This window comes from Lates calcarifer, linkage group LG1 (assembly GCF_001640805.2).
Source record: "Lates calcarifer isolate ASB-BC8 linkage group LG1, TLL_Latcal_v3, whole genome shotgun sequence".
In the NCBI taxonomy this organism is placed as follows: Eukaryota; Metazoa; Chordata; class Actinopteri; family Centropomidae; genus Lates; species Lates calcarifer.
Genome location: NC_066833.1, coordinates 16,292,104 through 16,305,144, shown reverse-complemented (window position 1 = coordinate 16,305,144; position 13,041 = coordinate 16,292,104). Strand labels below are relative to the sequence as shown.

The window sequence follows — 13,041 nt, the reverse complement described above, 5'->3', positions numbered from 1 at the left end:
TAATGCCATGATTCACTAATCTGGTGGTGTATTAGCTGTGCCTCCAAAAGCCTTTTTTGCCCACATACTTCCTCTTCCAGCCGTGAGTCATGTCAGTTTTACACGGGTGTGTGGTGAGAAAGAGTTACCTTGTTCTGCATACACAAAGCAAAAGTTCCAGTTAAGTGTGACCATGAAAAGCAGAGGATGTTTTACAGCTCTGAGTTGATAGATAGCATCTGCTTTGTTGTTGTTACCCAACAGCAAAAAGGACAAGCCTGTACCTGCGAGGGATGATGATGAAATGCGCGTGTGTTGTGTAATGTGGATGGTGTTTTTGGGGCATAAAAGTCGAACAATTTTCACAGTGTGTCTGAGCTCACCTTGATGCCCTTGCTTTCATTCCCCTAAGAATATAGTGTCTCTATATGTGTGTGTGTGTGTGTGTGTGTGTGTGTGTGTGTGTATTTGTGTGTGTCCAGTACACTACAAATGAATAATGTATGACATTCAGCTGTGTTTGCATGTTGGGTGACACCCACCTAATCAAGATGTGAAAAAAAGACAAAGACAGACAGACAGAAAGAGAAAGGAGATGAATTCGACAGAAATACACAAACGTTACTAAAATTATTTTTGATGAAGATCCCAGAAAATTAGTTTTGCTGCATGCAATTAAAGAACAAGTGTACACAGCTGTCCGTCTTTATGACACAGGAGGATTTTTATCCATACTGCTGCCAGAAACTGTCATAATTGTATCTGATGTTTTGTATCTGATGCTGCTGACAATGTGTGTATATGGACACCTGGAATAAGTCGGTGTAATGATACCTATAGTAAGCCCAGCCTGGCTGGGTGAAAGGATCTATTGTTACTCAGATGTTCAAGTATTTGTTCGCTTCTTTCATAAGCCTTAAATTGGCAGATTCAGCTAGAGTAATTATTTGCAATAAAATAAATACAGGATATTTCCTGTAACCACCTGTCAGCTAATGATTGTGAAAATTATATGTGGTGTTTGGGCCTTATCTCAGCATCACCTCTGCTCTAATATGAAAACAAAGGGGATATAAATATACCTATACTAATGTCATAACAACCACATGCAAAGGTTGAGGCAGAAGAGCGGACACTTTTACCTATGCTTCACTTAAAGCCTTTGTTCATAATTGCATGCATGTGAACAGATATCTAATGCAAAGTAACATCTTTTACAGTTCTTTACAAAGGAAAAGTGACAAAAAATTACAGTGCATACATTCAAGTGCATACAAAAATGAACACACATTCAGACACACACAAGTGCCAGTATCAATAATTATCAAATAATCATGGTAATCAGAGCTGTCAAGCGTAAAGAAGAAAGGCATCAAGTCTGAGTAGCATGTGGCACGGAAATGACAAAGTAAGGGAGTGAAAAAGGCCATCAGAGCTCAGGGATGGAGAAGAAGACACAGACAGATAGGAGGCAAAAAAATGGTTGCTTGACAGTCATTTCATATTAATACTCTACATTAAGAGCCCCTATGATGAATAATTAATCAGCTAGAAAATGTAGTGACTTGCGCTCCTTGCAGGCTAATGCATTGTAAAGTAAGGCCCTGTGAATGTTGCTATTAATGTATATAACTTAAATTTAATGTGTAGTAATGTAAGTTTGGATAACTGAGCTTTATTTTTAACCTCTAAAAAACTGCTTGTGCATGACACCGGCTTTATAACATAAAGGCAAAATTACATATTTGACTGCACCAGCCTCAGCTGTATATAATCACAGGTTATCTGACAATGCAGTGTGTAATCTTCCGAGCCAATGTGAAGTGTGGTGTGAGAAATTGGACTGTATTACTTGACTGTGTAGTGACTCAGCTCACATTTAATCCTAGACAGAAGAGTGGCACTCTTGGACCTGGCTGGTCCCAGCTGGAGTGTTGGCTTCTGCCTGCCATCTGTCAGTCTGCTGACTGTCAAAACCCACAGTATATACCACATGTCAAGTCAGCGTCTGTCACCATACATTCTACATGCATTGATGGCCCACCAGCAGAGGCTATGTTGGATCTGGGTATGTAACACATGTATTGACGGGAGTAATGTTTGTTTTGATTGTGAATGTGTCCATATTTGTTAATGGATTTTGAAGTAGCTCTGCACAGTAGTTGTTCTCCCATCAGGCGATGCCCAATCCTTTTTACCTCATAACATCACTTGTACTCATGTTTATTTCAGTAGATCCACATATTGCAACATAACTTTTCTTTGACAATGAAATGTTACACTTTCTCTGTTCTCTGTTTATCATCCCTCCATCTTTACCCATCTGGATTAGTTCCCATCCCTTTCTGCCTTGCTCCCTGTCTCTGCTATGTCACGCTCCTCTTACAGAAGCCTCTTAGAATAAATATGGCCAGTAGTAATTTCAAAAGTTTTTTTCACTTGCTTTTTAGACTCCACCAAAACAAAGTGCTTTTGTTTACTTATTTATAATTTCATCATTTGTTCCAGACATCATTTATGTAACAGGGCTCATTGTATCCTATGTGCATGCCATTCAAAAGTCAGGATTTATCAACAAAGTCAGTGCACATGTGATTCCATGTTTGTGTGGCATATATCCCACGTTTTCACATGTACGTTTCTGTAATTTGAAGTGACACTTGCATCACTATGTGTGCGTTTATGCTAATATATGCATCCATTTGTGTATGTGCATGTGCATGTGTGTGTGAACTGCCTCTAGACACCCCTCTGTGTACTATAATACTGACATATTCATGTGAGACGAGAGCAACAAAAAAAATGCATAGAGAAATCTGATAAATCATCCATATACTTTTGGGATGTAGTACAAAAATGTGTGTATGATGAAATAAGTGAACAAATCTCTCTCTCTCTTCACATTGAGCCTCTTTCAGTAATCCTATGTAACCTCACTGACACCGTCTCAACAGATAACGCTGTAAGGGTGCAAAATTATTAAGATTTTTTTTAATTTTCTAAATGAGTGGGCCTATACAATTCTCATCAGTTCTCAACAATTATGAGGGACACTCTTAAGCGGGCTGTGGTGATCAAGACTTATCTAGGTGATGGACCCTGTTATGAAGTGCACACAATGCAGACTCCTCTGTTTCCATGGAGACCTATTGTGATCCCCAGCATCCATTGTACTTGCAAACATTCCTCTGGAGCCTTTTGTTTTTTTTTTTCCTCTAAGCAAGCACACTTCTGGATAGTTGCCAAAATTAGCGTGTGGGGGCAAAGGTGATCTCATCAAAAGTGCTAATGTGATGCTGGGCTCAACCAACGTCACAGCTGGCTTCTAGCTGCCCGGCTGTGCAAACTGTGCCATCACTCGGCCATGGAACGAGGAGTCAGTGGAGAACTGAGCTAATTTTAGGTGCAGCAATATGTAGACCAGGTGTAATGCACATGGCCTACCTAGCCCGCTCTGTTTAGCTGCGCATTAATACAGCAGTGTTGGACTTGGATAGATCTTCAGAGAAGCTGAACCAATAGCCCACATACTTCATACCAGTGTCTAATCCCATTCTGGCTTACTTTTTGTTGGCAGCAATGCCTGCCAAAACCTTGTTTTCTTTATATAAACATGCTAAAAGTTGTCTGTCTTTTCTGTTAATTTCATGACACAGTTTTGGACAGAAGGACGGACAAACATATCCCTTTTCCTCCCATTAAACTGTTTGTTTAACTGTTATTCAGATGTGAGGTTATGGTTTATTAATGTACACTATTTTGTAAACATCTCTCTTGATACCTCGGGGCCCAGACTCATTTCACCAGTTGTGCAGGAAGTTTTAGTTAAGCTGAAATCTATGAACACAGAAAGAAGAAAAATCGTTTTTACTGCTTCCAAAAAAATGGCGTTCATGTTGCATTCAGCCAGTGTTCGGAACTTGCAATTCCCAGTTGATAAAAAAGAATACCAGATGGGTCTATTGCAATCATTTTTTGTATGCACACGCAAAGGCCTGCTCATTTATTCATGTATTACACAGGAGAGAGCTTTGAGTCTCACTAAGTTTTGAATTTTAGATTCTTTATTTCCAAAAGCAACGCTCTTTTCACAGCTTCACACCAACGGAGTATTATCTCATTGTGCTATTTTCTGTTTCCATGCAAACTCCCATTCACCCTGTCTATTTTGAGAACCTCCTAATAATGCAGCAGAGTTGTGCAAATCAATAAATCTGTGCATATGTCAAAGTGATCCTTATGATCTGAATCAAAGAGGGATGAAATTTGCAACTTGCAACCTCTGAGAGGTGAACTGTAATATGTTAGTGAGGAGGAAAAAGTGCTTGTTCTGATATTTCTTGCAGTTCCCAAGAGGATTGGCACCTCATTATGATGACTGCCAGAAGTGTGTATGAAGGTGTGGGGGTACAGGAGGTGGAAGTGATATAAAATTTCTTTCTATGACAGACAGACTGCTGGGTAAATTATGCATGAGGAGGTGATCAGCACAAGACAAATAAACACCATTAATGAAAAGCCTGATGTTTGAAAAGGAATTAGTGTCTTTTCCCTTTAAAAGACCCTATCACCATGCTCTTACTATGCAGCGTAATGTGATTTTGTGCCATTATGATTCATGCCAGCCTGAAAAGGTTGTTAAACTTCACCCTGTTGACACAAAGCGGAGAAAACTGGTAGCTTTAGAGGCTTAATTACCCTCCACTTCACTTAACCCATTCAAACCATCAACGCCCTGGCCTAGAATATAAACTCAGAAATGCAGATTTGGCCTCTCCCGTAGTGGACGATGTCCCACTCTGCCTGGGCGTGGTCTTCGATGGGGGTGGGTGGGGGCAGGCAGCACGCCGATAAGTTTTCAAACAACAACAGCGAACAGGGAAGTAATGTTGGAAGGTGGGATCGCGCTGGACTGTTTCTTCCTGGGACCAGATCAAAGCATTTGTCAGACAGATTCTAATTAAGCGGCAGTGTTTGAACTCACAAGTAAAGCAGCTTTTTTTTGCCTGCTAAGCCGTCTGCTGCTATGATTTTGTGCGTATTTTAGTGCTATGAATTAGGACACACTGGCTCAGGTGTGTCGGTCGTATAAATGAGGAACCGGTGTTCGGAGGTAAAGTATTCATTGATTAATCTGATTTATTGTGTCAGCGCACAAAGCCTTGTCTGCTCCATCTAGAGCGCCCGCCCACCGGGCTTTCTGCGGAGCAATAGTGGAAGACTGATTATAGTTACGGGATTTGCCGTGGAGAGAGCCAGAGCCTACTTGGACTGCGATTTGCTCTCCCATCAGTGAAGGGGAGGGAAATTAGCAAGGACTTATTCCAGTCTGACTGCATACCGCCAGGACTTTCAGATCCCCCCACTCCTCTACTACAGGCTACGTCCAGTCCCCTGTCTTTTTATCTGGTAGCCCCGTCCGAATACGCGCAAGTCACGCCGGACTTTTGTCTTTTACTGAGGAGGCTGTGAGTGTGAAATCGCCTCCGCAGTCTCGGATGCGTAAACGGGGAGTGGGTTGGGTCGTCTAGGAGCCTGGCATACGCACACGTCGTCAGCGATAAAAGCAGATAGGTGAGGGTGAACGCGAGGGGAAGCGCCAGGTTTTTTTAAGCAGGAGAACGCCGGAGAGGTGAGTCGGACACTGGCAAACCGCCGGTCTCCCCCCGGCTGTGGATTAGACTCTCAGGAGTCCGGCTGCTGTTTGTCGCCCGGGATTTGTAGACCTTCTTTTCTTCTTCTTTCTGATTCAGGACCAGCGGTTAACCACATTATCAAACCCGACCAGACATCGCCTCCTCATCCAAAGGGAATATTGGAAGTGAATCTGCAGGGCAATACACAATGGCAACCGGTGCGCTCCTTCTTGCTTGTGCGCTGCTTGGTAAGTCATCTGCGGAAGCTGTCAGCCTTAATTTCTACTGTGATATTTTCCCCCTGTCTGTTTATTTAACGAGCTAAATCAGCATCTGCTGGGTCCCACTCAGGGCACACCTGTATGAGACGTGTGAATTTTCACGAGGTAGTTAGGAAAGCAACCACTAGCCATCATGAGTCAGGTAGAAGTAGGCTGCATCGATAATCGCTGCAATAATAACAGATGCCTGTGAACAGCTGTGTGTGTATGTGTGTGTGTGTGTGTGATGAACTAGGTTAATGTGATATTTGGACTTTAGTCACAGATTAACCCTGTGCAGTCTGACCTCCTGTGTTCAAGTGCTGCTGCTGACAACCTGATAGTCTGTAATTAACCCACGCACCCATGTATAAATACACACATAGATACAGTAGTCTATAGGCACACACACGTCATAGGCACACCTGAACCACACATCACCAACACCCCAGGGTATGAAGTCATCCAGTGGGTGTGAAGACACCCAGTACCAGCTTTGTTCTACACTTGTACAGTAAGCCATCCCTCCGGGTGAAGCCACTGTATTCAGTTCTCACGTTCGTCACCTAACCTGCAGTTTATTTGATTTCACAGATGAACAGGAGTTCAAGCATGCACACCCGATGACACTCAGTGACACATACAAACAGTCATACAGGCATGGTTGCTGACACACACATGCACACGGTACTTCCTGCCCGTGAACTGTCCCAAACAAACACCAGATGGCCTTTTCTGTTCCTGGACTGGGAGGTCTGTCGGTGCTGCTCTTGGACAGGGTAGTGGGGGCTGGAGTGGGAGTGGAAGTCAGCCCCCCTGGGGGCCCCCACTTGGCCAAGAGGATTACCAGCCTGCGCCTTGCTTCACGTCCCCTTTCAGTGCATCAGAAGACACTTTCACTGGGATGGGGTTGGGGTGGGTGGGTGGGGGGCTGTAAATGAGTTTTCTCAATGAAAATGTGACATGTATTGTTCGCTGTTCAGTAGGGAAGACTGCACACAGTCACAATACAGATCATATCTACAGTGTAGGCTGGATAAGGGAGGGTTTCTATATTACATAATAATCATGAATCATGTGTTTAAATGGGAAGCAGTTTGAGGTGGCGAAGAACATTTCAGGTGTTAGGAAAGAGTGGGTTTTGTTTTATGTGGTGTGTGTCTGTGTGGATCACTGGCACAGGATTCGGGACTCGTGATGTTTTCTAATGGTATTATGATATGTTGCCAGCATTATGGGTGCTATGAAGCTGACAGTTTTTACAATAGGAGACGTGTCACATCCTAGTTTTTAAGCAAAAATGGAAAAATTGTCTGTCTGTGGCGCCTCAAATGTGAACATTTTATGATTTCTTCTTGACAGTAAACTGAGTGTCTTAGGGGCTTTGGAAACCTGTTATGGGTATTTTTTCACTATTTAGTTAAATTTTATAGAGCATACTGATAATGAAATAATGAAAATAATCATTAGTTGCATAAAACCATCAACTGTGCATCACAATATCAAGGGGAAAACATACCTCTAAAATGACAAAATTTTGCTTCTCCAATCACATTATTGTCATTCATTAGATCAAAAACTTGAAATAAGCTGCTTGCAACATGGCATGAATCTCAGTCTGTACTTAACATGTACTACAACATGTGATTGTGTCCCATCTTAATATACTCTAAAACCATCATATCACCCTTGCAAAAGGCTGATCTGTCTCAAGGAAGGATACAGCTATTCTCTGGTAATGCAATATTGGTGCTAATGTATCAATAAGACATCACAACAGAATGTATGGTAATATATTGCTATATCAATGATTTATCCCTCTCTCAGAGGCATGTACAAGCACAAACATCTGTGTAGTGAGATATGCTTGTGTCTGTCTTTTGTATGTGATCAGCTGTCTGATTCTCCAAGTCAGCTGACACACGTTTGCACTTGCATTTGTTATAAAAAGAGCAATCATAAAAAAGAGGTGGATGACAGCTCTGTTAGATGGAGACTGTATCAGTCATTGTTAAACCCAGAGGTGCCACTTACACAATTTTAGCAGGCAAATCTTACATTAAGGTTATTTATGCTGCTGAGTTTGCAAGCAGGTGTGAGTGAGTGTGTGTGTGCTTATTTGTGGCACCGTGGTATATGATATAAGGCATACAAAAGGAGTTGCCTGAAGGAACGAATGTTTATTAGCTTTACAAACAGGATGTCGCCCGTCTCCCCCACAGAGAGTGAGAAAGATGTCATGCATTTGGTGTGGTGCGCTATTGTGTGCTTTTTTGAGGGGGTTATGCCTCTGTTTGTGTAAGAGTGTGTTTGAAACGGGGAGCTAAGGTAAAGTACCCAAGACATCCCAGTTTATGTAACTAAATTGAAAGTGTAATATGTGTGAGGCTGGCTGGTTTAACTGTGAAATGCCTGAGTGGTTTCTATTTACTGGGCTGACAGGAGAGCAGCCCGCAGTCTCCCAGGTTCTGATGAGCTGCCACTAGGCCTGTTTATCAGCTGGTCTCAGAGCAGTTTCATATTGTACAGAGGAAAATCTTAAAGCTTATGTCTGACAAGATGCACATTCTGCCACTTGCAGTCACTAATGCATCTGTCAGAACGTGATATGTGTCATATATATATATCATGATTAGCTCTGCCAACTCAGCAGGACAGGTGCTGTTTCCATCCTGTTGATACAATATCTGAGCATGTTAGGAATGAATTTGCACAAACATACATAAGAGGGTTGGCTGTGGGGATACAATGGAAGTGATACATTTTTCATAATCTTTGGCTAAAAGTTGGGTGTGGCAGTGGGTGTGGCCTCTTATTTAAAAGGCAACATAACATAATCAGTACACCTGCAGAACAGTCACAATGACCACCACATCTTCATATTTCAGTATTCAGCAGAGGTCAGATGCCATACCAGTCATTTAGCATGTTTGGCTAATTTGCTACAAACTGGACCCTGCTGTAGCATTTCATTAAAAAAAACAATTTTTCCTTCCATCCACTGGTTTTCATTTTTATTTGCAGTTAAACTGTAATACCACACAACAACAATGGACAATGGACGACAATAGAGAAACAAAAACTGGTGACTACCCGAGAGTCAGAAATCTATGTTCAAAAAGTTGAAACATACTTTGGGAAATGGTCAGCGGTGATATTGAGTATATGTGCTTTTTAGTCAAGCAACTTGTGAAATCACTGGTATGATCCTTTTGCAGCTTATTTCCCCTTCATCCACCTCCATTTCTTTTCACTCCTGTTGTGTGGGTAGATGCTTTCTTGTTTCTTTATCTTTTAGTGAGATTTTTGATGCTATTTTTGATCAGTTGTTTTAACTCAGAAGAGGAGGTGAAGCAATAGCCTGTTATCCTGGCTCATTACAGGACTATTGATTAAAAAGAGAAAAGTTTTAAGTAGTTGTAGTAACACCGTCAAACTTTGTATATGAAGCCAGCCCTGCATAATTGCCCCAATCAAACAACATAAAAGTACTTCAGAGCTCATTTCCATTTTGGGCATAAATACTATGTGATTTTTATTTCTTTCAAAACTTTTGTGCAATGTAGGAATGGCAGCACTTATAGCCACTTAAGTATAGATTTGATTGTCCATGTGGTGCTGTGACAATTGTCACAAATGCTTGAGAGTGATTAGGATTTGAATCATCTCATTTTCCATGTCAGACAAACTCATTAAAATGTGTGCATTGCATAATGTGAAACAAGATTATAATTAATGGTGAAAGAAATTAGAAAACTGGTGCATGGAATTGACTCATCTAGACAACTGCATAGAACCTCACTAATTGCCATCTAGTTTTTCGATATTATGATGTCAGTTTAAAGGAAAGCAGGATGCCTCCTCGTTTCATCACATCACACAAGATATTAAAGGAAAACATTTAACTAACTGGGGGTTGAAAAGAGGAGAAAAAGCAACGTAAAGAGAAGTAAGATACTAGTAATAACTTAGTAATAATTATTTCAGTTGACTTTTCTTCCTTCAGTGGTCATGGGAATGCTGAGGTCAACCCAGAGGCATTTCAAACTTTGTCAGGATTCAAAGTTTGCAGTGCCTCTCCCTGAAGCCCTCCCCTGACTCTCCTCTGTCTCAAATAAGAGTGACAGCTGGAAGCCCCCCCACCCCAAAATGACAGGGATTTCAAGTTGTGTGTGGTCAAGCCTCATGCGTCTTTTTGCTGTGCATCTTGGGTCAGCTGTTGCCACACTGGGAATGCTTTCCATGTGTTTGTTGGCCTCAGCTGACACAAGAGAGAGTGCTGTCTAGACAGTAAAGGAAGGATAATGCAATAACTCACTGTCTAGCTGTTTGTGTAGCTGTTCTATGTCTGTATATTCTCCAGAAAAGTTTGGCGTGTGTGCATGTGATTGTCCCAAGTTTTGTTTCTCATTATTTTTGTCTGTTGTTGTCACGAGAAACAGAGGACCTACTTCTCTCAGTGTTAGGGGAAATATGGGCTTGTGTAGCTGTCTGACTGCGGTGCTGTTTGCTCCCCTTGTTATTTTCTGTGCCTGCTATATTCTGTAGTTATATGCAGGCTTGTTTACATGATAAGCATTAGACCCGCGTCTTTGTGTATACCCATGACAAGATGCCTTTTTTGCTATTGTTTTTTCATATCATAACATTGTTGACTCAACTGACAAAAAAATCAAACAATAGAAAGGCAGAAAGAAGACTGTCAGCATGGCTATCAATCACCAACTGTGTGGTAAGGTTCCAGTAAATATTCATTAAAGTTGGGACGCGTAATGAAAACACAGGCCATTCGTGGATTGTGCTCTGCTGCTGGTGAGGGCTGAGATGTTTTATTAGTCATGGATCAACCGAACTGGATGATGACTGGGTGACTGTTCGAGCATGGGTGGGCTTTTGTGCTTGTGGACGAGTCAAATGCTGGTTAGTAGTGTATACTACCAAGAGGGCCCTGTAATACTGACTTCACAGTCAGCTACAGAAACTCACACCCAACTATCACTGCAGTTTTACCACAATCTCACTGTCATTTGTTATCCAGCCCCCCCTCTGTCTTCTCAAAGCTAAGAAGTCAGTGTGGAGGAATAAAACAGCTTTTATTCCAATTGAGTTTTCAGGAGAGATCAAGGAAAAGTCGGGAAAACATTTGAAATTAAATTGACCGAACTTTATTGCCAGCTGAGCAGTAAATCAAAAACCAAAGTTAGTCAGATGATCACAGCTAGTCTTCTCATGCAGTGACCGCTTTTTTTCAATTTAATTTTTTTTAAATGGCGACCCTCCCCCGTGACCCAGATCTGAGTTGTAGTCTCTCCCCGGTTCACACGAGGAGATGAGTGACTATGTGAAGTGAAACAAAATTCTTGAGGGAGACTTCCTGCCTGCCATAGTGAATCAGTAAAGTGGCTGTAGCTGAAGACAGAGCAGAGGCAGCGTCTGCTTTGTGTTTGATTTTGACTCTACAGCATCACCTCTGGTGAACTGTCAGGACTGTCCCTTGTCACAACACCTTGCCGGGATCGCGTGGCTGTGCCTGCACATCTCTTCACACCTCAAACTTTATCTCGTGTTTTGTGATAACAACACAACAGCAACCCTTCAGCTATTCAGTTTGTAAACCATTTAAGTGTTCTTTAGGGCTGATTTGCATGGATCTCTGCCTCATCTCACTCACACACTTAAAAGGTACTCCAGCTGCTGCCTCCTCCTCCTCCTCCAGTGAATAGCCCCTGACCTCCCTCCCCCACTCTTTTCTAAATTCTACGCCCAACCCACCTCCTCTTCAAAGAGAACTAATTAGAAACTGCCCTCAAGTGATTCAAGCCAGATATTTTCATCTCCCTTACAGTGTTAGACAAAGAATCTGCTTTTTTAACAGCAACATCTACCTTGGACTGTTTATGAGCACCTTCCTTGACCAATTAAAAGACTAGCCCATCCCCCCATACCCTTGGGATTTTGTCTGCTCCTCCCACCCCTGCTATTCTGTGTTGGGAGTGAGGATGGCTGGCCGGTGAGAGGATTCCACTTTACTCCTACACAAATACACACACACACACACACACACACACACACACACACACACACAGAGAAGCACCTAGATCCTCCACCCGAGCAGATCCCACGCTGGTGGGATACACACCAGGCACCGTAACTATGGCGACTGCTCCCCACCTGCACACTGCTGATCCATATTCAGTGGTGGTGGTGTGCACGTTCAAAGATGCATGCTCCCATGATTGAATGTCTACATATATTTTCTTCCCATTTAAAAAATCTCTCTTACGCAACGATGAAGAGAACTACGCTCACTTTGCCGTCACAGTATGTTCTGTTAATGCACTCATTTTCCGCTTTACACCTAGAACCAAAGAGGTGCATATGTGTGTTTTTTGTGTCTGCTTATGCATAAATGCATTAATTTACAAGCGCATGTCTTTTACAGCCTGAAAGGCAAAATGACTGACAATGGAAGAAAAAGTCTGTTTGAAGTAGACTAATTAATAGTTAATTAGTTTCTTTTCCAATCTGCAGCTTAATGCGTAAACATGGGAAGTGATAGCAAGCTGCCAGTCATACAACTAACCACTGTACATAAAGTAGATACAGCTGCCAGGCTTAATTGTGTACAAACACAAGATGGATAATGACCGAAGATAGTAAAGTGTTTTTATAGCCTCACTTTCTTTTACAACAAGTAAGGCAAACATTCGGTCAACTCTGCTGTAACAGTTGCTCATCACAGGATATAATAGGTTGAGCTTTGTTTTTTGGGAGTGTTGTTTATCTGTGTCTGTGTGAAAGGTATGTTGGGAGCAGATTTGAGACCACAGTCCTTTGTCATTCAAACAGAATGGGGGGATGTTGCCTGTTTCGGGGGTGGGGTGGGGGGTGGGGGGGGGAGCTAGAGGGGTGAGACTGGTTAGGGCTGGGGGATGGGGAGATGAGGTTAGTGGGGTAGCAGGTGTCCATACAGAGTTAATGGATCTGGCAAAGTGAGTAGATGGGAGGCGTTAATGTACTGTACTAGAGGGGTGTGTGTGTGTGTGTGTGTGTGTGTGTGTGTGTGTCTGTATGTACGTGTACGTACATGGGCTGATATGAAAGAACCAGTTTGACAACTTGTCTCTGTCCCCTATTTTGACCTTTCTCTCTCCCCTGTTGTTATA

The 13,041-nt window shown here is 42.2% G+C and overlaps 1 protein-coding gene across 2 annotated transcripts in view; it reads left to right on the top strand.

Annotated features, from left to right (window-relative positions):
- The first annotated feature begins 4,851 nt into the window (after positions 1-4,851).
- igsf3 (immunoglobulin superfamily, member 3) overlaps positions 4,852-13,041 on the top strand; it is a 65,798-nt gene continuing 57,608 nt past the window's right edge. The window contains exons 1-2 of one of the 2 annotated variants that reach the window (XM_018703068.2): positions 4,852-5,611; positions 5,733-5,863. In XM_018703068.2, coding sequence (XP_018558584.1) covers positions 5,824-5,863 — 40 coding nt within the window. In that variant the 5' untranslated portion in view covers positions 4,852-5,611; positions 5,733-5,823. Of the gene's footprint in view, positions 5,864-13,041 lie in introns of both variants that reach the window. The other variant, XM_018703067.2, reaches the window with a different exon arrangement.